This window comes from Peromyscus californicus, unplaced genomic scaffold, assembly GCF_007827085.1.
Source record: "Peromyscus californicus insignis strain IS unplaced genomic scaffold, ASM782708v3 Scaffold_7__1_contigs__length_154581171, whole genome shotgun sequence".
Classification (NCBI taxonomy): Eukaryota; Metazoa; Chordata; class Mammalia; order Rodentia; family Cricetidae; genus Peromyscus; species Peromyscus californicus.
The window spans coordinates 95,944,304-95,970,452 of NW_026294595.1; the positions used below are offsets into that span (position 1 = coordinate 95,944,304).

A 26,149-nucleotide genomic window follows, 5' to 3' on the forward strand; every position below is an offset into this window, starting at 1 on the left:
AAATTGAATGTAAATGTTTGTCACAGGAGGCACGAAATCACATCTAAGAACAATCCAGGGAACAAATGTACCTCTGCCTTTTTTCCTGGAGCTGCTCTCACAGTTTGCCAGGACATGGTTCATCACATGTCATTCTTTTGACCATGTTCTGACAGATGTGTGTGACATGCTTTGTTTAGTGGCTCTTACTTCTTCACATTAAGCTTTTCGGTTTAGATTATTTTGAGACTTTATTCAAATCAGTGTGGCGAAGAGATGGTAGATGGGTGGTTCAGAGCACTTGAAGCCCTTGCAGAGTACTCAGGTTTGATTCCCTGCAATTACACTGAGAGGCTCACCACTACCTGAATCTCTAGGTCCAGGATATTTAATACCCTTTTCTGACCTGTGGGCACTGTATGCATGTGGTTCACAAACAAGCACACGACACACACACACACACACACACACACACACACACACACACACACACCCCAAAAAGCCAGTGCAGCTATGTTTCTTTTCCTGTACAGTGTGTGAATATGCCTAAAGTACACATTCCTAAATGTTTGTTCTTTAAATTAAAATTTCTAAGTACAGGACCTGAGAGAAGGCTGAATGGTCAAGAACATATATTGCTCCTCTTGGAGGCCTGGGCTTGGCTCCCAGCACCCACAGCAGTGACTCATTGATACCCATAACTAATTCCAGGTGACTGGATGCCCTCTGGCCTCCTTGGGCACCAGGCACACACATGGTGCACACCGTCTCACACAGGCACACATACATACATAGACATAAAAATAAAAATGTCTTTAACAAGTTACTAAATACATTTTACCATTCAGTGAGAAAGCATGAGTATTTCCCCTCTCCTCCATTAGAAAGAGGCCTAAGAAGAAAGAAAATGAGATTGGCTGTCGAAGGTCCATGCGATTGTTGAAAGTAGACCCTTTGGGAGTTCCCTTGCCAGCAGCTCCAGCAGAGCCTACATTGGAAGAAGAAGAAAATGTAAGAAAAAGTGCAAATACAGTGCATTTAGCTTAACCAAATACTGAAACACTTAAAGTATTTGAAACCAGACTGATGGGTTTTTTTTGTTATGTTTCACTTTTATTAATTTAATACTTGGATATTGTATGACTTAATAAGACTTCAGAGTTGAGTTGTTAACACTGGGTAATACTCGATGTTTCTACAGGAAATTGTGGAGTAAATTACTTGTTCTTTGTGAACTTCATTAAAAAGTTTTCTACATTAAAAAAAAAAATGGTATATGGATCACATGTGTAATCTCAGTGTTTGGGAGGCTAAGGTAGGAGGATTGTCACAAGTTTGAGGAGAGCTGGGTTACATAGTTCGAGGCTACCTGAACTAGATAGTAAGAGTGTGTCTAGAGTAAAAAGCAAAGGAAATATCAATAGAATATTGTTAGGATGAAATTAAGTAGAATCCATAAGCGTCTTTATATTATGTTAAGGGTTTAGTAAGTAATAAGTGGTAGCATTTAATACTGTGTAATATATGATCAAACTGATGAGGATTGGACTGGGGAGCTGGCTCAGTGGGGGAAATGCTTGCTGTACAAATAGTACCTGAGTTTGAATCCCCAGAACCCATGTAAAGCTGGGTATGGCACTATGCACTTAATTCCATAGTGAGATGGGCAGCTGAGACTAGAGAACTCTAGAAACTGGTGGGCAGCTGGCTGGGTGTATGTAGCGGCAAACAGTAGAGACCCTGTTTTAAAACAAGATGAGGACCACCAACACCAGAGGCTGTTCTGACTTGTGCATGTGTGATATGTGTGTTCATCCACATTCACATGAACACATATGTTATGCACATACATCACACATACACAAAATGACAAAATGAAAATGAAGAGGATCCCTTGATAGAGCTTTTTTGAAAACAGGTACTCATGTAGCCTAGGCTGGCATTGAACTTACTATGTAGTTCAGGGTGACCTTGAACTTCTGATCCTGCTTCCACCTTCCCAGTGCTGAGATTAGAAGTATAATCCACTGTAACTGCTTTGTGTCATGCTTCCTAGACAAGCATTCTGCCAAGTGAGATACATCTCAGGCTTTGGCATGAATTTTGAGACTTTTTTTGTCTAGGAATATCATTATGTAACTGAAGCTGGCCTGAAACTCATGATCCCCCTGCCTCGTCCTCCTGAGTGCTGGGATTACAGGTGGGTACCACCATGCAACGTTTTTAGCAGCCAACCATTTTTTTTTTTTTTTTTTTTTTGTTTGTTTTTTGTTTTTTTCGAGACAGGGTTTCTCTGTGTAGCTTTGCGCCTTTCCTGGAACTCGCTTTGGAGACCAGGCAGCCAACCATTTTTAAACGCCTACTATGTGCCACTGTTGTTGATGTTGAAAGTAGTGAAAATGAGAACCAGAACCCTGGCTCTTCTGTTTATGTTCTAGGACAAACAATCTTTTGCCTTTTCTTTTTGATAGCCTTTGTTACCTCCTGGACCCTTAGAAATGATTCCTGAAAACCAGGATGACAGCAATGAACTGTTCAAAGCATCTTTGAAGACATGGGCCGAGATGAGCAAGGTATCACTTGAGAGGCTTTCACAGCTTTTAGAATCACCGAAGGAAATTTCTGTGTATATATATGAACTTAGTCCTTGGTCTTTTCCAATGTTGCAGACAAGTAAGGAGAGGACCAAGGAGGGACTATCTAGCATTAAAAGGTAAGTTAAAATTCCTTGCCTTTGTTTTATTTTTGACCTTTGTTTTATACTTTTAGCAGTATAAAAGCTATAGTATAGGGGCTGGAGAGATGACTCAGCAGTTAAGAGCACTTGACTGCTCTTCCAGAGGTCCTGAGTTCAATTCCCAGCAACCACATGGTGGCTCACAACCATCTGTAATGGGATCTGGTGCCCTCTTCTGGTGTGCTTAAAGACAGAGTACTCATATACATAAAATACATGAGTAAATGTTGTATAGGACTTTTTAAAAAAAGCTACAATACATATTTTATACTATTAGAGGAAACCTTGAAAGTAGTGGAAAAACATCATCCATTCCTACTGTTTCTATGCTAGCAGTTGTTTGCTTGCTCACTTGTTTGATAGTGTTAAGGGTTAAATAAATTAAACTTGAAGTGTGCTAGGCAAGTGCTCTACCACTGAGCTATGTCTCTAGCCCTATGTTGTAGACATACATATTATTTTATTTATTTACTTTTCTCAAAACAGAGTCTCACTGCATATTCTGGCTGGCCTCAAACTCACAGAGAAACCCTTGCCTCTGCCTCCCGAGTACTGGGATTAAAGGCGTGCACCACCATATCTGGCTCTATATTTTAATATACTTATTTTTATGTGTATGAATGTTTTGCCTACATGTTCATGAGGGTAGTGCATGTGCCTGGATGCCTACAGAGACCAGAAGAGGGCACCCAATCCCTTGGAACTGATTGTAAGCCGCCGTGGGGGTGCTAGGAACTGAACCTGGGTCCTCTGGAATAGTAGCAAGTGTTCTTAACCATTGAGTCATCTCTCCAGCCCCCTGTTTTGAGGTGAAGTATCCTCAAGTTGTTCAGGCCACTTTAAACTCATTCTGTAGCCTAGTGTTTTAGTTTAATTTTCCATTGTTTCGAGGAAATACTCTGACAAAGGTAATTCAAGGAAGACAAGGTGTATTTGGCTCACAGTTCCAGGTCACAGTCTTTCACTGTGGCAGTTTCCAGATGGCAGGAGCTGGAAACAGCTGGTCACGTAGTCACAGTCGAGAGCAGAAAGAGTTAATGAGTGCATGCTGTGTGCAGCTTGGTTTCTCCATTCTTTGTTTGGTTTTTTCGAGACAGGGTTTCTCTGTATTTCCCTCGCTGTCCTAGAACTTGTTCTGTAGACCAGGTTGGTTTGGAACTCAGAGATCTGCCTGCCTCTGCCTCCCTAGTACTAGGATTAAAGGCATGTGCCACCACCGCCCTGCTTTCTTTTAGGTATTTCAAAAAAGTATGTTGGCTCTCCATTGTTTTTTAATTAATTTTTTTTTTTTTTTAAGACAAGGTCTCACTATATAGACCAGGCTGGTCTTGGACTCACAGAGATCTGCCTGCCTCTGCCTTGAGAGTGTTGGGATTAAAAGGGTGCATCACCATACCCTGCCTATTCTCTACTCTTACACAATTTTGGCTTCTCTGCCTAGGGAATAGTGCCAACCACATTGGGTGGATCTTACATCAATCAAATAATCAATATAATTCTTCATAGACATGCCCCCAGACCAACTGGGTTTTAGACAGTCTTTCTTCACAAGTGTCAGGTTGAAAATTAAAATTAAAGCCTGCATGCAGTCAGGCTCATTTTTAAGTTGCTAAGGTTACAGGCCTTCAGTAGTAGGCCTGGCCTGACACAGGGCAGAAACTTTATGAAGGTGACTTTATCTCACCCTTAACATTGTTTGGTAGATAGTATATATTCAATGTTGAACAAATGAATTCACAATTTTTTTTTAAAGATTTATTTATTATGTATACAGTATTCTGCCTACATGCATGCTTGCAGGCCAGAAGAGGGCACCAGATCTCATTACGGATGGTTGTGAGTCACCATGTGATATCTGGGAATTGAACTCAGGATCTCTGGAAGAACAGCCAGTGCTCTTAACCGCTGAGCCATCTCTCCAGCCCCCATGAATTCACATTTTATATATATATAGTTTCACATTGTGCCTTTTTTTGTGGGTATTTGCACATTTATTATAGCACACTTTTACCCATTTGGTGTTTGGAGTTTCTGTTTAGGCATGTGTGTGTGTATGTGTGTGCATATGTGTATGTAAGTGCATACATAAAAGTAGACTGTTTTCTTAGGTTTCCTGACATGGGACTAATGAGTCGAACAGTGGGGACATCCTTATGGTTTTTATTATGCACTATTGAATTGTTTCTTTAAAATCTTTTCTTGTTAAAATCTATGAACCCATATGAAGTATGTGTGCACAGAGAGCATCCTCCTCTGTGGCTGCCCCTACTAAGCCACATCCCCAGCCCCGTCATGTCATGCTTTAACTCTGGCCTCCTAAGTTTTGATATCATTAAAACTATCAGAAGTAATTGTATAGTTGGAAAATGATAACCTTGATTTATTTGGCGTCTTTTGTCATTAGGAAGTTGGGTATTGCCAGAATTTACCAGCTGTGCTTTTTCTTTTTGGAGTTATTTTTTACTTGTTTGGACTATTGAGATTGTTTTTATCTTTAACTTACCAACTTTTGTAGCTACAAAGCCAGTTTAAGTGGTATGGTCATCAGTGAAGGTACAGTTCGTAAAGTGACCAGAGGTGCCATCTCCTCTGTGGCCCTCCATCCATCAGAAGTGAGGACCTTGGTAGCAGCCGGGGCCAAGTCTGGGCAAATCGGACTTTGGGATTTGGTAAGTTGACACTGCCTTTTGGGAGATGATGTAAAGTCTGCCTGAAGGAACTGTCTTAAAGAGGATAGCCTAGAACATTTATTTATAAATGTTGCTGAGATTTGTAGTTGTGTGCTTCATGATTCCAAATTTTAGAAATCTGGCAGAATTTAAATTTGTTTTATAGAACTAACATTTTTAGCTTGAGTATCTTTAGCCATCTGGACATAAATTATCTGGCAGGAGACATTAATGTATATGTGAAAAAATTTGCATATGAAAAGTAAGTTTTTAAATTATGTTCAAAATAGGGTCTGCTATGATTTGAATGTTATGGCTTCTCCATATTCATGTTGTAATATTTTCTTAATGTTTTGTTGTTGGTTTATTTATTTATTTTTGAGACAATTATGTAGACTAGGCAGGCCTTGAAATCTCAGCTCAGCCTGCCTCTGCTTCCCAAGTTCCAGGATTAAAGCTGTGACACCTAAAAGGTTTTTTTTTTTTTTTTTTTGGTTTTTCGAGACAGGGTTTCTCTGTGTAGCTTTGCGCCTTTCCTGGAACTCGCTTTGGAGACCAGGCTGGCCTCGAACTCACAGAGATCCGCCTGGCTCTGCCTCCCGAGTGCTGGGATTAAAGGCGTGCGCCACCACCGCCCGGCCCAGGTTTTTTTTTTTTTTTTTTAACATTTATATTATTTTATTTTTAATTTAAAAGTTTATGTTTATGAGTTTGGTTTTCTTTCTTCTTTTTTTTTAATGTATGCCTGTGCACTACGTTACATGCTTTATGCTCAGAGAAGTCAGAAAAGGGTGTTGGATCTCCTGGGACTGGAGTTACAGACTGTTGTGAGCTGACATGTGGGTGCTGGGAATTGACCTGAATCCTCTGGAAGAGCTCTTAATCACTGAGTCATCTATCTCTCTAGCCTGTTTAACTTTTTAAAGTGTGTGTGTGTGTGTGTGTGTGTGTGTGTGTGTGTGTGTGTGTGTGTTAGGGTGTTGGTGCCACAGTGTGCATGTATGGCGGTCAGGACCACCTGCTGTGACTGGTTTGTTTATACTGTTCTGGGGATTGAACCCAGAGCTTTGTATATGCTGAGCAGGCACTCTGCCAACGGAGCTACATCCTCAGCACCTTTTTGTTTGTGTATTTATAATTTTGTTGTTATTGTACAGCTCAGTTGGTAGAGTGTTTGTCCAGCATGCAGGAAGCTTTGGGTTTGTTCCCTAGCTCTTTAGGGAAAAAATATTTCAGAATGGAAAAGCTTGACCAAAGAGTTGATGATCATGGGGCTGGATAGTGGCTCAGCTGTTTCGAGCCCTTGCTGTTCTTTCAGAGTTCCCAGGTTCTATTCCCAGCACCCACAGAGCAGCTCACAACCATCTGTAACTCCAGTTCCAGGGGAGCCAATGCCTTCTTCTGGTCTCTTCATGTACCAGACATTCATGTATACATAAAATAAAATTATAAGTTTTGTTTTGTTTTTTTAGACAGGGTCTCTATGTAGTCCTTGAATGTCCTGGAACTTGGCTATGTTGATCAGGCTGGCCTTGACCTCACAGAGATCCACCTGCCTCTGCCTCCCCAGTCTTGGGATTAAAGGTATACCCATCATGCCTGGCTCTAAAATAAATCTTAAAAGAAAAAAAAAGAAAGAAAGATCAGCTCCAGGTATGGTGGCTCACACCTTTAATTCCAGCACTTGGGAGGTGGGGATAGGTGGATCTGTGAGTTCAAGTCCAGCCTGGTTTACTTACTGAGTTCCAACCCATTCAGGGCTGCATAGAGAGACCCAGTCTCAGAAAAACAAAAACAAAACAACAACAAAAGAATTGCTGTTCAGAACTGAAGTATCTTTTTTATAATTTTATGTAGATGGATGTATTGCCTGCGTGTGTCTTTAGTGGCGTTATAATTTTATGTGTATGAGTGTTTTGCCTGCATATATGTTTTAATGACAAGTACCTTTACCTGCTGAGTCATCTCACTGTCCCATACTTTGTATTTCTACATTTTTTTAATTTTTTTAAAGTAATTTTACCCTTTCTTTTTCCCCTCTCCAACTTTTCCAATTTCTCCTCTGCTCTCTCAAATTCATGGCCTCTATTTCTTTAGTTGTTATTACATATATATGCATATATCTTCTTAATATAATTCACTCAGTTCTTATGTCACTTTTATGTATATGATTTCAGAGATGACCACTTGGTATTGAATAACCCATACTTTTTTTTTTCTGGGGGAGTGGTAGTGGTTTTTGAGACAGGGTTTCTCTGTGTAGTTTTGGTGCCTGTTTGGGATCTCGCTCTGTAGACCAGGCTGGCCTCGAACTCACAGAGATCTGCCTGGCTCTGCCTCCCAAGTGCTGGGATTAGAGGCGTGTGCCAGCACTGCCCAGCGAATAACCCATACTTTTTTATATTAATTTTTTTTTACATTTTATTTTTGTTTTACATTGATGGGTGTTTTGTCTGCCTGTATGTGTGTGCACCAGGTGCATTCCTGAAAGAGGGGAACCGATTCCCTGGCATTAGAGTTACAGATGGTTATATGTTGTCATGTAGGTGCTGGGGGTCCAACTCAGGTTCTCTGCAAGAGTAGCAAATGATTTTAACTGCTGAACCAACTCTCCAGAGGGTTTTGTTTTATTTCCTGAGGGGAGGTCTTGCAGTGTTTCCTGGACTAGCTATAAACACCACCTCCTACAACATTTCCCCGCTCAGGTGATCCTCCTGAGTAGCTGTGATCATTGGTGCATGCCGTCTCAACTGGCAGATGCAGGGTTTTGTTGCCTCTGATAAGAAGAAGCTAGTTTGTTAGTTGCCCAAAGCTGGACTTGTGAAATTAATGTGGCTGGGTATTGTTAAACTGAATATGAGGAAACAAAAATTCCAATATAAAGTTGTTGATTCTGGGCCTGTGACATGCTCAGAGGGTAAAGATGCTTGTGACCTGAATTCGACCTCAGAATTCATGTGAAAGGAGAGAGCTGACTACTGCAATGTGTCCTCTGACTTACACATGTGCGTCATGGCCTCTATATGGTTGTGTTGTACACGCATACACATGCTCTTAAAAGGTTCTGATTGTCTGTCTGGGAGAGTGAGTGTAGTTAGACTAAAGACTCAATAGAATTCCTATGTTAATACTTTAATGATATGAAGACATAGCAACCGTTACTATTTTTCACTAGTTTTGTCTTTTCCCTCACCTCCAACTTTCTTCCAGACCCAGCAATGTGAAGATCAGGTATATGTTTTTTATCCCCACAGTCAGCCCGTTAGCTGTCTTTACTTCTCACCCACCAATCCAGCCCACCTACTGTCCCTGAGCTACGATGGCACGCTGCGATGTGGGGACTTTTCCAGTGGCATTTTTGAAGAGGTAAATGTTAATGTGTTTACAACCTGACATCAGTTGATATTCTGGAATATTTCTGAAATGGTACGCTTGATTCCTGTGTCAGTCAGATTGAGAGAAGTTCGTTGTACAGTTTAGGGACTAAGTTCAAGCCTTAGACGGTCTGTTATCAGTTGTGTTTGACCTTTAAAAGTTACTCAGCGTCTGTGCCTCCATTTCCTTAGCTATGAAATGGGATAGTCTTACAGAGTTGTCATGAAAATTAAATTGAATTAGTGTGAGTAAATTAATTATGTTTTATTTTTTGAGGTAGGGTATCACTAAGAATCCCAGGCTAGCTTTGAACTGATTGGTGATCCTCCATCCTCTGCCTCCAGAATATCTGGGACTACATTGTGGGCGCATGCCACACATTCTTGTTATATAATTGTTTTATTTGTGGAAGAGAAATGTTTTGAGTAAAAGTACTGAACTGTTTCTAGGCTTGAGCCTTGTGCATATTCATTTTGGGAAAAATATTAGAATATATTTTTGTTTATGGACATTCATTACATTATATATACTCCAAACCTTTGGTCTATACCACAACACATAAACTACATAAAAATAAAATAGAATTTTCTATAGTCTTCCAGCTAAGATTTAACTAACTTTGTGTGTGTGTGTGCATGCTAGAGATTGGATTCAGAGCTAAGGAACAAGCTAGATAAGAGTTCTACTACCACCGGGCAGTGGTGGCGCACGCCTTTGATCCCAGCACTTGGGAGGCAGAGGCAGGTGGATCTCTGTGAGTTCGAGGCCAGCCTGGTCTGCAGAGCGAGATCCAGGACAGGCGCAAAGCTACACAGAGAAACCCTGTCTCGAAAAACAAAACAAAACAAAACAAAACAAAAAAAAAAAGAGTTCTACTACTGAGCCAAACCCCATTTTTAAAAAAGTCTCATACACAGTTGACCTGACATTCCTTATGTAGCCAAGACTAACCTTGAGCTGTTGATCCTCTTGCTTCCGTCTCCCAAATGCTGTGATTATGTAGGTATGCACCATGATGCCCGGTTTATGCAGTCCTTAGGATCAAACCCAGGGATTTATGCATCCTGGTAAATGCTCTGCTGACTGAGCTCCATTCCACCTTTCTCCCAGCACACTTCTAACATAGTTGGTAAAGAGATTAGCTCAGTTGTTTTGACCCAGCAAAGTCAGAATGGACAACAGGTATTAGTGATATTGTGTTCTCTGGCAAGAAACAGACACCAAAAGGGTTTTATTTTTAACCATCTCTTGAGGATAAGGTCTTTCTGGTGGAATGTATGCCTGTTTGAGACCAGCGAAGTCTGGAGGTTTAGCTCAGTGATAGAGTACTTACCTAACATGCATATAACCGTGTTTGATTTCCAACATGGCAGAAAAGGAAAAAAATAAAGAATGGTTGAAGGAATCTGGGTGCTTAGACTTTTGTTGTCTGTTTTGTTTTGAGATAGGATCTTTCTATATAGTCCTGGCTCTCCTGCAGGAACTCACTCTGTAGACCAGCCTGGCCTCGAACTCACAGAGATCCACAGTCTCAGCCTCCCTGAATGCTGGGATTAAAACTTTGTAGTACCTATTTTTAAAAGCATGTTCAATTTGGGGCTGGGAGAGATAGTTCTTGGTAAAGTGCTCGCTGTACAACCAGGAGGACCCGAGTTCAGTCCCAGAACCCATATGAACTGCTGTGCAGGGGCTGGAGAGATGGCTTGGTGCTTAAGAGTACTTGCTGCTTTTCCAGAGACCTAGGTTTAGTTCCCAGTACCTACATGGAAGCTTAAACCATCTGTACCTCCAGTTCCAGGAGATTTGATGTCCTTTTCTGATGACCTTGAACACCAGGCATGCATGTGGTATATCCATCCATGCATGCAAGCAAAATACCCACACACGAAACAAAAATAAATCTTTTTTTCTTATTTATTTATTTTGAGATAAAATAGATAATCTTTAAAAACCAAAATAAAACCCCTCTGTTCATGATGACATACACTTACAGTCTCAGTGCCAGAGAGGCAGAGCCATGCACATAGATCCCTGGGCCTCGGTGTCCAGTCAGCCCAGCCTTCTTGATGAGCTCCAGGCAAACGAGAGACTGTGTGAGGACTGACTTCTGCCTCCAAATGCATATGCGCAGAGTATACAGAAACAGCAGGATTTGAAAGCCGGGCGGTGGTGGCGGTGCACACCTTTAATCCCAATGCTCGGGAGGCAGAGGCAGGCGGATCTCTGTGAGTTTGAGCCCAGCCTGGGCTACCAAGTGAGTTCCAGGAAAGGATCCAAAGCTACACAGAGAAACCCTGTCAGATAAATAAGTAAATAAGTAAGTAGGATTAAAAACCATTTATCCTAATAACTACTGTGATGTGGAACGACGGCTGCTTCTGGTCATTTTCTCTGAATTCCTCAATTGTCTTTTTACAAGCTGGGGAAGTTTTTCTCTTTGTTGGTTTTTTCTTTTAATTAGAGAATGAAGATAGTTGAGTTTGAATTTGTGTTTTTGAGATAGAGCCTTGTCACATAACGTAGGTTTACCCGGACTTGTGATGTTCCTGTCACAGCCTTCAAGTGCTGGGATGAAAGGCTGGTACTTCTAGGCCCAGTTTGCCTTGGCAAATATGATTGTAGCAAACTCCTTACCTTTTAGTGAAATCAGAATTAAAACAAAAGTTAATTTTTTTCTCCTTTTTTGGTGTTTGTAGCTCTGGCTGTCCTGGAACTCTCTATGTAGACCAAGCTGGCCAAACTCACAGAGATCCTCCCAAGTGAGGTGTGAGCTACCATGTCAGATTTGAAAATTAAACATTTTTGATCTGTGCTAGGGATGTAGCTCAGTTGTTAGAGTGCCTGCCTAGTAGTCACAAGGCCTTGGTTTCAGCCCTCAGCACCACACAAACTGGTGTAGTGGCACATGCTTGTAATTTTAACACCTGGGAGGGTGAGAAGTTCAAAGTCCTCTTTAGCTATATATGTTGAGTTTGAGTCCAGCCTGGGTTACTGAGGGACCATGTTTCAAAAAACAAAAGAAAAGAAATTTAATCTGTGTTTATTCTTCTATCAACAATAGTTATAATTCAACATCCAGTCATATATCTTGGACTTCACTTGGATGCAAAACTACTTCTGTTAAAATATAATTTAGGCTAGGTGGTGGTGCATGCTTTTGAATCCAGAGGCAGGAGGGTCTCTGTGAGTTCAAGGCCAGCCTGATGTACAGAGTGAGTTCCAGGACAGCTAGAGCTACACAGAGAAACCCTGTCTCAAAAAAAAAAAAATAATAATTTTTAGATAATTTTCATTAGCTAGAATTCAGAGCCTGTTCTTTTTCCGGTAAGTATCACGGACTAGATTTGGAACTGGGGGTTTTCAGGTTTGGGTTGTAGCTCTGATGTGGATTAACAGGCCATTTGATTTAGGCAAGCCTCCGTGTTTTCATTTTGCTTTGATTTTCCTGTGTGGATGATAGACGGGTAAATGACATTATTTGGTAAAGTGTTCCGTAACTCCTTTACTAGGGATTTAAGTGTTGGCTTTCTCTAAAAGAATGTTTTATGTAATCCCAGCACGTGGGAAGAGAATGCAGGAGGATCATTAGTTCCAGGCCAGCCTTGGCTACATGTAGAGCCATGAGGACGCTTTGGGGAGTGGTTGTTGCCGCCCCACTTTTGGGGTAGCGTCTGGTCTTGTGCTGCTCTGCTGGCTCTGCATCCGCCTGCCGGAGCTCTTCTTCTCGACCTCCTGCCGTGGTCAGGGTGCTGGAAGTACAGATGTGTAGCACCTCACCCACCTTTTTCTCGGGGTTCCAGGGATTGAACTCGGGTTGTCGGCTTGTGTGGTTAACACTTTGACCCACTGAGCCTCCTCCCCAGCCTGGGGTTGTAACCGGATTGTTGCTTCTCCCCAGGTATACAGAAACGAGGGAAGCAGCCCCTCGTCCTTCGACTTCCTGGCAGAAGATGCTTCCACTCTGCTCGTGGGACACTGGGATGGACATCTGTCACTGCTAGATAGACGGACACCTGGGACTTCCTATGAGAAATTTTTTAATTCGTCTTTGGGAAAAATAAGAACTGTTCATGTCCACCCAGTGTCCAGGCAGTATTTTATCGCCGCAGGATTGAGGTATATTTCTTTTCTTCTGTTTTGTTTTTTTTTGAGATGGGGGGGCCCACTTGCTATCCGAGGCTGGGACTCTAGATGTTTGTTACCGTGCCAGGCTTGAGTTATGCTCTTCAAACACTGTTAGGATTTAATCCTTTTAATGTCATGAGCACGTGATTTAGTTTAGTTTCTCAGACATTTGACCTTCTTTATTTCTTTTCTTTTCTTTTTTTTAATTTCAAGACAGGGTCTCACTCTGTAGTCCAGAGTTCCACCTGCCTTTGCCTTCTAAATGCTGGGACTGAAAGCATGTGCCACTATCGTTGACACATGTTTGACTTGTGTGCTCTACAGAAGCCAAGTAATTCCTCTTCACACCCATAGAAATGTTACAAGTGTAATTACTTTTTAATTAGGAATTCTTTTGGCTTAATAAATTGAGAAACTGTTCAAAAAAGCACACGTGTCTCTTTAGCACTGCATGTATTTGCTTCTACTTTTATGAGAAGAAAACTTGTATGTGACCTAGAACTTGGCGGCTCATGTTATTTTGTTTCTTGGAGATTTTTTTTTTTTTGGAGACAGGGTCTTAAAATGGTAGCTATGGCTGTCCTAGAACTCACTCTGTAGACCAGGCTGGCTTTGAACTCAGAGAGATCCACTTGCCTCTGCCTCCTGAGTGTGAGGATAAAGGTGTGCGCCACCACCGCCCAGCACTTGGAAATATTGAAAACCTACTAGAAACTAGTCTCTGTGTCTGAGGTAACAGAGATCTTCTGTATCTTGGAATTTTTCCAATATTTATTTTCCTATGCCAGTCGCTGTCTGTAAAGTTATAGATTAGAGGGTTTTGTCTTAAGTTCTTAATGTAGTCGGTGTCTGAGTGTGTATCGTAGGCTTAGAGTGAGCCTACTCTGGGCTCACTGCATGGGCTGTACTGATAATTCCTCTTCCTGCCCCAGGGACGTTCATGTTTATGATGCGAGGTGCCTGAATTCCAAGAGAAGCCAGCCTTTGATCTCTTTGACTGAGCACTCGAAGAGCATTGCCTCGGCGTATTTTTCACCCGTTACCGGTAACAGAGTGGTGACCACTTGTGCCGACTGTAAGCTGAGGTAAGCTCAGAAGACAGAACCACGTTTTTAGGGGATCTGTTTAGACTGCGGCTGTGGTGTCCGTAAACTAGAAGTTTTGTTTACTGCTGCTGTGGATTCACTAGTGTTACTGTGTTATAGGCCCTCCCTCTCTCTCCCCCTTTCCTGTATACCTCCCTTTTTCTCTCCCACCCCTTTCCCTCTCTGTCCCACCATTTACTCCCACTTACCCCCCCCCCCCCCCCCCCCCCCCCCCCCCCCGTGTATTCCAGGCTGACCTTGAACTTGCCATCCTGGTTTGACCTGAGTACTGGGATGACTGGTGTGTTCACCATGTCAGTTAAGAGATGCTTGCTCTACTTTACAAGTGTGTTAGATGGAAATTGCAGAGCCCCAGACTTCAGGCATGTAGAAAACAGAAAAAATGATGCTTCTGCACAAGCTAATAGGTGTGGTTTTAGGGTTCTAGCTTTACAGCTACTTCCCCCAAGCTGAAAAAATGTCAAGTTAAAGAAACACGAAGAGCCTTTTGTAGTCCTAGTTTTTTTGACAGGTTGAGGCAGGCAGATCCTTTGAGCATAGATGGGCAATATAGTGAGACCTCCATCTCTAGAGAAAAGATGTAGAGACAGTTAATGAAACTTTAGGGGTAAATGTTTCTGTTCTCTTTGAGAATACTTAATTTTGTTTCAAATTTGCAAGCTCTTTAGGAGTTAGAATTCATCTATTGAATGTATCCCATGGTCAAGAATGGCAAACACGCCGGGCGGTGGTGGCGCACGCCTTTAATCCCAGCACTCGGGAGGCAGAGCCAGGCGGATCTCTGTGAGTTCGAGGCCAGCCTGGGCTACCAAGTGAGTTCCAGGAGAGGCGCAAAGCTACACAGAGAAACCCTGTCTCAAAAAACCAAAAAAAAAAAAAAAAAAAAAAAAAGAATGGCAAACACATGATCTGCAGTGCCCAGTTAGTGTCTAGTAGTGTTTGTGAGCATCACCAGGAGATGATGTGAGGTTTATCATGGCATTTCAGGTCCCCTTCCTATCCACATAGTTTCCTTTGTATTGGCATCTTTTTATCCATTTTTATTCATTATCAAAATTATTCATTTTATTCATTCATAGAGTTCATGCTTACTATATTACCTCTAGTAATTAAGCTTGCTAGTAATCAAACTCGTCAAGAAGTTCTAGTGCCAAGACATTGCCCTGGGTCAGCTGGGCACAGAAGAGGAGGTGTGATCCTGAGGCTGGCTTCCTTCTACCAGGGTACCCAGTAGAGGATTCTGGGTCTCTCCACTTTTGTGCTGGCCAATCAGCCTCTTCGGCAGTTTGGAAATGACACATCAGGCTATCAACTAAAGAGTCAGAGGAAGATTCCCTTTTCTTTTTTAAACAATGTATTTATTTTTATTTTATATGCATTGGTATTTTGCCTGCATCTATATCTGTGTGAGGGTGTTGGATCCCCTAGAACTGAAGTTACAGTTGTGAGCTGCCATGTGAGTGCTGGGAATTCAACCTGGGTCCTCTGGAAGAGCAGTTAGTGCTCTTAACCACTGAGCCATCTCTCTAGCCCCAGAAGATTACTTTTTATACATGCATGCACTCTTAGAGTATTTGTGAGTTTTCATACCACAGCCTTTATGTGTGTTTGAATGTGAATATAGTTTCAGATGCCAGATTGTCACTTTAGAATGTACATGCCAAGCTGGTGTGGTGGTGCCTACCTATAATTCCAGCACACACAGGAGGTCAAATAGGAAGATCCATGGTTCTAGGCATACTGTCGTAAAGAAGAAATTTTTTTGTTTTTTAGAGTAATAGAGAATAATGACTGTGTAATTGTCCTCAACCTTTATTGCAGAGTCTTTGACAGCAGCGCTCTATCGTGCCAGATTCCTCTCCTCACTACTGTCAGGTAGGCCTCTGCACCACATACCCTCGGTCCTGGATTGCTGTGCGCAGCAGTGTGTAGAAGGGGCGTGTTAGGCATGTGACTGTCAACGAGAGGCTGTAGTCCTGGCTGTGTGTGTTGTGTTGTGTGAACATCCTCACTTTCCAGTCCTGCCCAGAGGAGCTCTTGCTTCTGGGTCTCAGCAGCCCAGCTCTAGTTGGCATGTGCTCTCTGCAGGTTCTTTTTGGTCAAAACTGAGGTCTTTATTGTGACTGGAGTTACACTCAGTACCTTATTCAAGAAGACTGCCACTCCTTGATGGGGCTGCCTGTTTGTTCTGGGCTTAGGTTGCTTCAGCATGTGCCTGCCTCATGTTTCTGATGGCCCGCCTCTGGAACCCACTTTGGATGTGTGCCAGCTTAATGTGTAACTCTATTCCGTATGCCATGCCTTCCCTCTGGAGGTGGTTTTTATCGTGTTTGAAGTTGGGTGTGTCTGGGCTTTGTCAGTGGCAGTTTTCGGAGGCTCCTTTTAAGCATATTTTGTTTCCTTTTTGTTTGTTTGTTTCCCTTTTTTTTTTTTTTTGCCCATTTCATTTTATCTTTCAGATGTTATGTTTTAATTTATGAGCTTCTTTTTTGTTTTGTTTGTTTGTTTGTTTGAGACAGGGTCTCACTATGCATCCCTAGCTGTTCTAGAACTCCTGTGGAGACTAGGCTGGCCTTGAACTCACAGACAGCCTCTGTCTCAAGTGCTAGGATTAAAGGTGTGTGCCACCGTTCCCAATTCTTATTTAATTTATTAGCAAATAAAAAATAGATTTTGAAATATGTATGCATTATAGAATGGCTAAATTGAGCTATTTAACGTGTATCATCCCACATTTCTTTTTTCTGTTTTTTTTCCCCTCTGATGATGGTTTGGAGGTAAATGTGCTGGCTGAGCAATCGAGAGGACTATGGAGTTCCATTTCTGAAACCTATGGTGGGTGTCGGCAGCTCACAACTGCCTGTAACTCCAGCTGGCCTTTGAGGGCACTGTACACACATGGAATATCCTTACACTGCCAATGTACACAAATAAAAATTAGATAAATCGCCGGGCGGTGGTGGCGCACGCCTTTAATCCCAGCACTCGGGAGGCAGAGCCAGGCGGATCTCTGTGAGTTCGAGGCCAGCCTGGACTACCAAGTGAGTTCCAGGAAAGGCGCAAAGCTACACAGAGAAACCCTGTCTCGAAAAACCAAAAAAAAAAAAAAAAAAATTAGATAAATCTTAAAAAAGAAAAGAAAATACCCAAACCCTAACTATATTTCTAGAATAGGTCTTCTGAATCTTTCCCACTCTGAAAGTTTGCATTCTTTGACCCGTACCTCCCCAGCCCCCACTACCAGCTTCTCTTAACTGTTCTTTGAATGTTAGTGCTGAGAGGACATCCTTACCTTATTCTTGATCCCAGAGGAAAAGCCGTCAGTCTGCATCGGGTCTGATGCACTGTGGCTTCTCACGTGTGGCCTTCCTTCATTGTGTGGTGATTGTCTCCCCCTGTTCCCAGTTTGTTGAGTGAGTGTGTCATGAATTCATTTTCAGCATCAACTGTGATGATCATGTGCCTGTCCTTCACTTTGTTAACATGGTATGTTAGTTACACTGTTTGGGTTTTATTATGGTGGACCATCCATCCTTGTCTCCCACTGGACCATGGTGTGTAATTCTTTACTGTGCTGTTGAATTTGGTTTGTTGACAAGGTTTCTCTGTGTAGCTTTAGAGCCTGTCCTGGAACTCACTCCATAGACCAGGCTGGTCTCGAACTCACAGAGATCCACCTGCCTCTGCTTCCCGATTGCTGGGATTAAAGGCATGGGCCACCACTGCCTGGCGGTTGTTAGTATTCTTTTGAGGATTTTTTTTTTTTTTTTTAAGGCAGAGTCTCTTTATTCTAGTTTGGCCTGGAACTTCTTGTACCTGAGGATGACCTTGAACTCTCAATCTTCTGCCTCCACCTTCCCAGTTCTTGATTATAAGTGTGTTCAAACCATACCTAGTTTATGAGGTACAGGGGATTGGACTCAGGGCTTTGCGTATGATAGATAAACACTCTACCAAGTGAGCCACACCTCCAGGTTGAGGATTTTTGTGTCAGTGTTCATTAAGAAAGCTGGGTATGGCCGGGCGGTGGTGGCGCACGCCTTTAATCCCAGCACTCGGGAGGCAGAGCCAGGTGGATCTCTGTGAGTTCGAGGCCATCCTGGACTACCAAGTGAGTTCCAGGAAAGGCGCAAAGCTACACAGAGAAACCCTGTCTCGAAAAACCCAAAAAAAAAAAAAAAAAAAAAAAAGAAAGCTGGGTATGGAGGTGCACACAGGTGATGTCTGTATTGGAGGGTAAGGCAGGAGGATTGCCACAGGTTGGAGGTGAGACTGAGCTACATAGTAATTTCTGGACTACAGAATATTGTCTCAAACAAACAGAAACAAAAAGGAAAACTAATGCTATGGAAACTTATTCTCAAATCTCTCCCCTCACATCCTCCCTCTGTGTGTGAATCCCCTTAAATAGTTATGAATGAATTTATATTCTTTTAATTCTTTAGAGTTAGTCTTGACAAATTGTGTTCCTAGGAATTTGTTTCTTTGTTGTTCAGTTTGTTGGTATATGATTGTTCATAGTATTTTTTTTTTTTTATTATTCTTTTATGTACATTGGTGTTCTGCCTGCATGTATGTCTGTGTGAGGGTGTCAGATCTTGGAGTTACAGACAGTTGTGAGCTGCCATGTGGGTGCTAGGAATTGAACCCCAGTCCTCTGGAAGAGCAGCCAGTGCTCTTAACCGCTGAGCCATCTCTCCAGCCCCCATAGGATGTTCTTAGAATTCTTTTTCTTATGTGTGTATAGAACAGTGAGCAGGAACGGTACTGTTTTAGGGCTGGAATGTAGCTCTGTCTGTAGAGCACTTGCCTAACAAGCATGAAACCCTGGGTTTGATTCCCAGTACTGCATAAAGGAGGTAAAGCTTGTGTGGTGTAGGCCTGTAATCTCATTACCTGGGAGGTAGAGGCAGGGGGATCAGAAGTTTAAGGTCATTCTCTGCTACATAGGGAGTTCAAGGTCAACCTGGGTTACATAAGACCTGCTTTTAAAAAAGAGAAAAAAAGTGACAAGTTATCTTTTATTTAAAAAAAATAAGACTTGTTTATGTGTATGTTTTTTTTTTTTTTTTTTTTTTTTTTGGTTTTTTGAGACAGGGTTTCTCTGTGTAGCTTTGCACCTTTCCTGGATCTCGCTCTGTAGACCAGGCTGGCCTCAAACTCAGAGATCCGCCTGGCTCTGCCTCCTGAGTACTGGGATTAAAGGCGTGCGCCACCACCGCCCGGCGTGTATGAGTTTTTTGCCTATGTGTATGTATGTGTACCACGTGTGCCTGGTGCTTGCTAAGGTCAGAAGAGGGGCATTTGTCCCTTTGAGCTGGCGTTATGGATGGTTCTGAGCCATCATATGGGTGCTGGGAACCAAACCAATAAGTGCTCTTGACCACTGAGCCATCTCGCCAGCCCCAGAAAAGGTCCTGTTTCCATAGGCCTGGGTCACCACCCTCTGAGCACAAGCCGGAGGCTGGAAGGTGAAGCAGACAGCAGGAGCGTTTTTTCTACACTGGGCTTGGGTTTTGACTTTCTGCTCTATGCTACCTTGAATTATATAAATTTCAAAGTACATACTATTTTGTTTTTTTCCCTACTAGGCATAACACTATCACTGGGAGATGGCTAACGAGGTTCCAAGCTGTGTGGGACCCTAAACAAGAAGACTGCTTCATAGTTGGCAGTATGGCCCACCCACGGCGGGTGGAAGTCTTCCACGAGACGGGAAAGAACGTGTATTCTTTTTTTGGAGACTGTCTTGTGTCTGTGTGTTCCCTCAGTGTTATGCATCCTACCCGGTATGTTCTGGCTGGAGGTAATTCCAGTGGGAGGTTACATGTTTTTATGCATCAAGAAAGCTTCTGAGCTATTGGGTAGGTTCAACAGTTTGCTCAACAGTTTGCTCCAATTGTGTGGCAGAGGAAGCGAGCGCTTCTCTCAGCTTCGTGTATCTGTTTGGTAATGGGTTATATTAAGCAGCTGTAACATTGCTTTCTCGGTGAGACTGTAGAGAATGTAGCATTAGCAAGGGAGGACCCTGAAGGCCATCTCTAGAGGAGGAGGGAGGGGCCTGGAGCAGAAGCTGGAATGCTTTCAGCACTTGGTTCTGAGACAGGCTCTTGTGTGGCCCAGGCTGGCCTCAGACTCTGTAGCCAAGGATGACCTGGAACCCTGGAGCCTCTTGCCTCTACCTCTGAAGTGCTAAGATTACAGGCTTGCGCCGCTGCACTCAGCATCTTTCAGCACTTTTAATTAGGCTGTATTTTGAGAAATTCTATCAAATGATAAAGCTTTGAGTGGTCAGTATTAACTTTTCTGTAATATAATGAGACCATTTTGATGCAATAGCGATCTATAGATCTGTGATTTATTTTATAGTTTGGGGTGGATACTGGAATAGGTCCTAAAAGATCATCTAATTATGAAACATTATTAGACCCCAGGGACTGTCACATGCTAGGCAAGTATTCCACTGTTGACTCACCCCCACCTTTGGAACTTAGTTCTGCTTTGTTGATGTTTTTGAGACTAGGGTTTGCTCTGTAGCCCAGGCTAGCCTTGAGCTTCAATCATCCTGCCTCACTTTTCCAAGGGCTAGGACTATTGGTGTTTACTAACATGCCCAGCCAGAACTTAGTTTTGTAAGCTAAGACCCTGTTTTGGGGTCGTTGTATCTCAGTTCAGTGTCACATGAAATCCCACAGTAGTCATTGGGAACCATTGGTTTCTGTGACTAGGGCCTGCATCTGCACACCTCCAGCTTTGTCTGCCTTCTGGGCAGCTCCAGAAATGAGCTGCGACTGCACAGTGTTTCAACTTGCAGCATTCTCCTATAGTCTAGTGTATAACTGTGTACACACTTTAACTGTGTACAGCTAACTGGTAGCTTTTCACATGAAATTCCTAACTCCAGCACTTGAGGTAGAAGCAGGAGAATCAGGAGTTCAAGGCCAACCTGGCTCGCCTTCCCTTGTCTCCAAATTAATAAAGTACAGAAAGCAAAATGAGGATATTTTTATTTTTTAATTAGAGTATTTTAAAATAAAACTTAGTTTCATATGTTTATGTATATTCTGCTAAATCAGTGTGGCCTGGTGTCACAGAGTAATACATATTCAACCTTTTCCATTGTTACTTGCCAAAGTTACTTCTGAAAGACTTAAATAGCTTAGGCAGTATGTTTGAATTGTAAGAGGGAATGCTCTTACAACTATATGTCACAGGAATAAAGTATGATTTTCCTTGATGAGTCATTTCTTTGAGTAATCTTCTTTATAATTAAAAACGTAGAGGCTAGAGATGGCTCAGCAATTAAGAGCACTGGTTGCTCTTCCAAATGACCCAGGTTTGATGCCCAGCACCCACATGGTGGTCACAACCCTGGGTAGCTCCAGCTGTGGGACACTTAGTGCTTTCATGTGGCACCTGTGGGTATTAATTATCATGTGTATTAATTATCATGGATATTCATGAGGAAATGGTAGTTCTGTTTCATAGCTCAGAAAGTTCTTTATTGTATTTACTTTCATTATATGTATGTGCCCTGCATGTGTGTGTTGCTTGCCTGAGGTCAGAGAAAGGCGTCAGATCCCTTGGAACTGAAGTTCTAGCCAGGTGTGAGCCACTACGTGGGTGTGGGATCTGAACCTGGGTCCTCTGCAATTGCTGAGCCATCAATCTCTCTATGTACTGGTAACTTTTGATAAGGTGAGACAAGTTACAAGTTTAAAGAAAAAAAAAGACGCATTCTTTTACGGTATTTAAATATTTATTTAAGTTTAAAAATAATCTTCATGGCACCAATGATTTTATGCTAACTACATACTGCATATGTAGAAAAAAGTACATTGCTTTGAAGGAAAATGTAACTTAAGAGATTTTGGCACACGAAAGGTTAACAACTATATCTTTTTAAATGAAACTAAGAAATTCACATTTGTAGGAAGTTCACCCTCTACTGCTTAAAGGTACAGCACGCTGTTCAGGAGGTATTACCTCTGATCGACGGCGCTATGCAAGTCTGTTTTTCTACAGTGAGATCAACTAATTCTGAGAGGAAAGAAGAGACATAACATAGAACACAGCAAAACCAGACTGAAAACCAGAACTTTTTTAATGATGAGAAAATACTGAAAAACACTAGTCACCAGTAACAGGGCTTTGTTGTTGAACTACTGAAAACTATTTGGGAACCAAATCGAAGGAAGCCTTTTCTGTCCTTATTGTCTGGGATAAGCCTTGGGGAAAAAAACAACCTGAAGGTTCCGGGTCAGATGCTGGAAATGTCAAGGACCGCTGCACTGTTAGGACTCGAGACACAAGAAAACACCAGGCAATGGCAGGCTGCCTCCCTCTCGTGGCTGTGAAGGGTCAGAGGTGAGGCTACCACTCACTGCATAGACGCTGTGTTCTACAAACTGAGGTAGGAGCACTACACTAGAAGGCAGTCTGCTATGTTGCATAAGAATAGAGATCCCGGCTCACACCAGCCCTCTTTCCCAATAGCCTTTGCATCTCTGGGGGACATTCCCGAGAGTCCTGTGCTAAGTGAACCTTTGCTGTGCAGTTGACAAGTGGCAGTGGCTCATTGCTTTGACGTGCTCTCTAGTCTACTAGGATCCCCTCAGTTTGTCTTCTCATGTGGTATGTTTTAGGTTTTACCCAAACTCTTGCTGGTATGGACATGATCAGATAGGCCTGTGCCTGTTCTCAGAGTCACTGCTGTTCAGAGTGGCAGTACTTGATCTTGGTATCAGCTGCGATATCACTGCTGGTTGGTGGAGCACACAGCAAAGCCCCCATGAAGACATGGTTCTGGGTCTCATGTGAGACAGGAATCGGAGCTGGCCCTCTTGCTAACGTGTGGTAGTTGTATAGTGTAGGTCAGGGTCTGCATCTTACGGCTGTAGGCCAATTTCAGCGTATTACAGTTTCAGGCTTTTGTTTTTTGGAAGTGGGAGGTGGTCTGAGACAGGGTCTCATGAATCCCAGGCTGCCCTTGAACTGCTTTGTAACCTTGAGCTTCTGATCCTCCTGTCTCCAGCTGAATGCTGGGACCACAGCTATATGCTACCACACCTGGTTTTATGTAGTGTTAGCGATGAAATCAGGGCCTTATGAATGCTAGGCAAGTACTCCACCCACCGAGCTACATCCTCAGCCCTACACTTTTTTCTAAAATAGCGTTTTCTTGGAGTAAGCCACGTTCCCTTATGCATACATTATCAGAGGTGTGCAGAGTATGGTCCACAAACCAAAACTGTATTAAAAGAGGTTTGCTGACCTTTAGTCTAGACATGAATGGCATCTTTAGATTTACGTAAATGCCCTGGCATCCTCCAAACCACTGGTTTTCTGTGGCTGCTATATTCAGAACATGAACATGGCAAAAAAATTAAGAGGAGCTCACGTGTACGACAATCCAATCTCCTGCATTTGGGGCTGTTTAGCTCCGCTCTTGTCTGGGTCCCAGGAGTATACCCCTTGACTGTCCTTGAATAAGTCCTTGGGCCTCAGATGACTTAGCAATCCCTCCCTGAGATGAAAACAAGATCTGTGTGTGATTGTTTTTAAGTGCAGAGGCCTGGGGACTCCTGCTCACCTTAGTGTGTTCCTGTGCTGCTGTGAGTGACGCCCTCCAAGTGTTCTGCTTGGCCTTATTTCCAGGAGCAGAGGCTGACCCGATGGGTGGCATTTCTACAGTGAGTGCTGGTCTCTGCCATGGTCAAATTCTGTCTCTTGTAGGCATCACTTAGAGATTCTGTTTATTTAGAGTGTCTCCTGGTCCCTTCTAAGGCTGCTGCTCATTCTTGATGTTTTCCTCAGATCTGTTTCTTGCATCTATAAGTTCATCAGGTTCTATTTTCTTAATCCATAAAATAAAAACAAAATATGAATAGATAAGAAAATAACATTTTGCTGTTAAAATAGAGCTTGAAATAGTCCTTTTTTGGAAGGGCACACTGTACAAAGCAAGCCCTGCTCTCTACACCCTGCAGGCTCTCAGGCCACTTAGCACAGGTCTCTGGTAACTACGCCACAGGACATTTCCCACAGTGCACTTGGCTGCCACTGACTTCATTTAATACCCCAGAAGTGCTAGAAGAGTCTTCAGAAAAAAAACCAAACCATTAAATAAAACTCAGTGATGTCCACTAGGCTCTACTCTAAGGGACAGACTTACCCCACCCCTTCTGATGCTGCTGCTGCTGTGGTGGTGGTCCCTTCACATGCCCACTCTGCTCAGATTTGAAAAAACAAAAGGAAAAGAAAAATCCAACTCAGACCATTGTAAGAAGCAATTTTCTATTTAATTGTTCTGCACAGGGTTCGATTTGCTATAAAGCTGTCTGGCAAGTAGACCTCAACCATCCTGGTTGTCCCCAGCCCTGGCCTGCCTGGCTGGGTCTCCCGGGACCCAGTGGTGGTACCAGTGTGAGAGCTGCAGGGTACAGAGGACAACAGCTCTCTGTCACATCTTCAGCGAGTGTCCCATCTGCCAGGTGACACTGCTGCAATAATCAGTGTAGGAAAATAAATTATTTTTATTTGGATACCTTCGAAATAATACACATCTATGAAAAATTAAAATTCGAACCCCAAAATGATCCTGCATATTGAAGGATGAGAAACATAAGAGCTGCTGAGCCTTTCTTGGAAGAGCCTCTGAAGAAATTGAGATTTCCCAGTTTCTGTACGGGGCCTTAGCCTACATCCCTTTCTTCTTCTGGGAAACAACCCTCCTAGGCTGCAGTGGACTTTGAGTCATGAGGGAGGACTTGGTGTGGGTGTGCCGATGGTTCCGCGATGGGTCCCATTGCTGGGCATGGGTAGCCGGGTTCCATGGTCCACCTGGCTAGTTATTGGGAGGAGTCATGCCTTCTCAGGTGTCAGTGAGCAGGCTCACCACTGAGCGGATTTTGCAGGCAAACCATCGTCTGAGGGGACAAAAGTATTGATAGTGGAATTGTTCAAACTCGGGGGTCTGGCGGATATCTCGGAAAAAGGCAATGTCAAGGTCAGACTCAGTGAGGAGGATGAGGAGGAGGAGCAAAGCAAAGAGGAGCCCCACGGTCACAAGGAGCAAACGGAGGACACTTAAAACAAACTTATTCACCTGTTCTTGCTCTGGCCCGCCGTGCCCCTGGCACAAGGCCCTCAGCTCTCCCCCGAGGGCCTCCACCTCTGCCGCAGTCGGGGTGCTGGCCTCAGACTCCTTCTCCTCCTCAATGCTGCACGTGGCTCCATTGATCTGCCGGGAAAGCAGCATCAACTCCAGGCTGTGCTCGGCCACAGGGGTGGGTAGCACACTGTCTGCGGGGCTGTAGGCCTCGTCCGCGATCACAGCCACGCGTTCGTTGCTGTCTGCCCGGCTGCTCCTCACGTGAGGCAAGAAGGTGTCCCCATGGGAAGAGGACCGCACTGGGGTGGAGTGGGCACTGTCTCGTAGGGACTCCAGGCCTGGAGAGGTACAAAGCACAGGAATAAGCTCTGTGGGTCTCAACATACTTGAATGCCTGACGGCATCCATTCAGTTTGTCAGGTGCCTCTCCGATCGCTCCACGTTACAGTAGCAGGAGCTGTAGACGCCATACTTAAGACATCAAGAACAAGGCAGAAGTACCCGATGGGCATTTTAAAGTGTTTAAAAATTTCATTTGTGTGTCTTTCCCCAACTCCATAAAGTGGTGGGGTGAGCAGTCACAGGGCCCGTTCTGAAGTCACCTGGCTGGCTGTTCATGGCCAAGCTGTGGATGGAACCGAAGCCTGTGATCACAGTGTTGCTGATGGAATGCAGGTACATGGGGTCTGTGGCCTGCACCTGCATTGGGTCTTAACCACCCAAGGACCTAGCGAGATGACTTGAAATTTAAGAGCCCCTGTCCCTTGAACCAGCACTCTTGATGTCTCTGTATTTCCTGAGTTCTCCCTGATGTCACCACTGGCACACGAGATAGGAATGCTTTCTGCATCACCGATGAAACAGAACCCTTGAAAAGCCCTGACGGTAGCATGATCCTGGCCTCTGCCCCACTTCTGTTCTGTGCCCTCAGCACAGGCACATGACAGCCTCTAAATGCCTGTCCCTTCACAAGGACATCACTGACAACCAGATCTCCCAAAGCATGACCAGCGTGGTTGCCAGCAGCCACTTCAGTGCAAATGTG

General features: G+C 43.3%; 2 protein-coding genes across 9 annotated transcripts in view; one reads left to right on the forward strand and one right to left on the reverse strand.

Annotated features, from left to right (window-relative positions):
* Positions 1-21,228, forward strand: part of Wdr76 (WD repeat domain 76) — a 34,081-nt gene extending 12,853 nt beyond the window's left edge. For 3 of the 4 annotated variants that reach the window (XM_052722794.1, XM_052722795.1, XM_052722793.1), the window contains 9 exons: positions 864-990; positions 2,451-2,552; positions 2,649-2,692; positions 5,232-5,385; positions 8,596-8,751; positions 12,659-12,876; positions 13,818-13,970; positions 15,813-15,866; positions 19,583-21,228. In XM_052722794.1, coding sequence (XP_052578754.1) covers positions 864-990; positions 2,451-2,552; positions 2,649-2,692; positions 5,232-5,385; positions 8,596-8,751; positions 12,659-12,876; positions 13,818-13,970; positions 15,813-15,866; positions 19,583-19,847 — 1,273 coding nt within the window. In that variant the 3' untranslated portion in view covers positions 19,848-21,228. The remainder of the gene's footprint in view (positions 1-863; positions 991-2,450; positions 2,553-2,648; positions 2,693-5,231; positions 5,386-8,595; positions 8,752-12,658; positions 12,877-13,817; positions 13,971-15,812; positions 15,867-19,582) is intronic. The other variant, XM_052722792.1, reaches the window with a different exon arrangement.
* Positions 21,229-22,077: 849 nt separating this feature from the next.
* Frmd5 (FERM domain containing 5) overlaps positions 22,078-26,149 on the reverse strand; it is a 278,946-nt gene continuing 274,874 nt past the window's right edge. For 3 of the 5 annotated variants that reach the window (XM_052722786.1, XM_052722789.1, XM_052722790.1), the window contains one exon: positions 22,078-25,442. In XM_052722786.1, the coding sequence (XP_052578746.1) occupies positions 24,865-25,442 (578 nt within the window). In that variant the 3' untranslated portion in view covers positions 22,078-24,864. The remainder of the gene's footprint in view (positions 25,443-26,149) is intronic. The other 2 variants (XM_052722787.1, XM_052722788.1) reach the window with 2 other exon arrangements.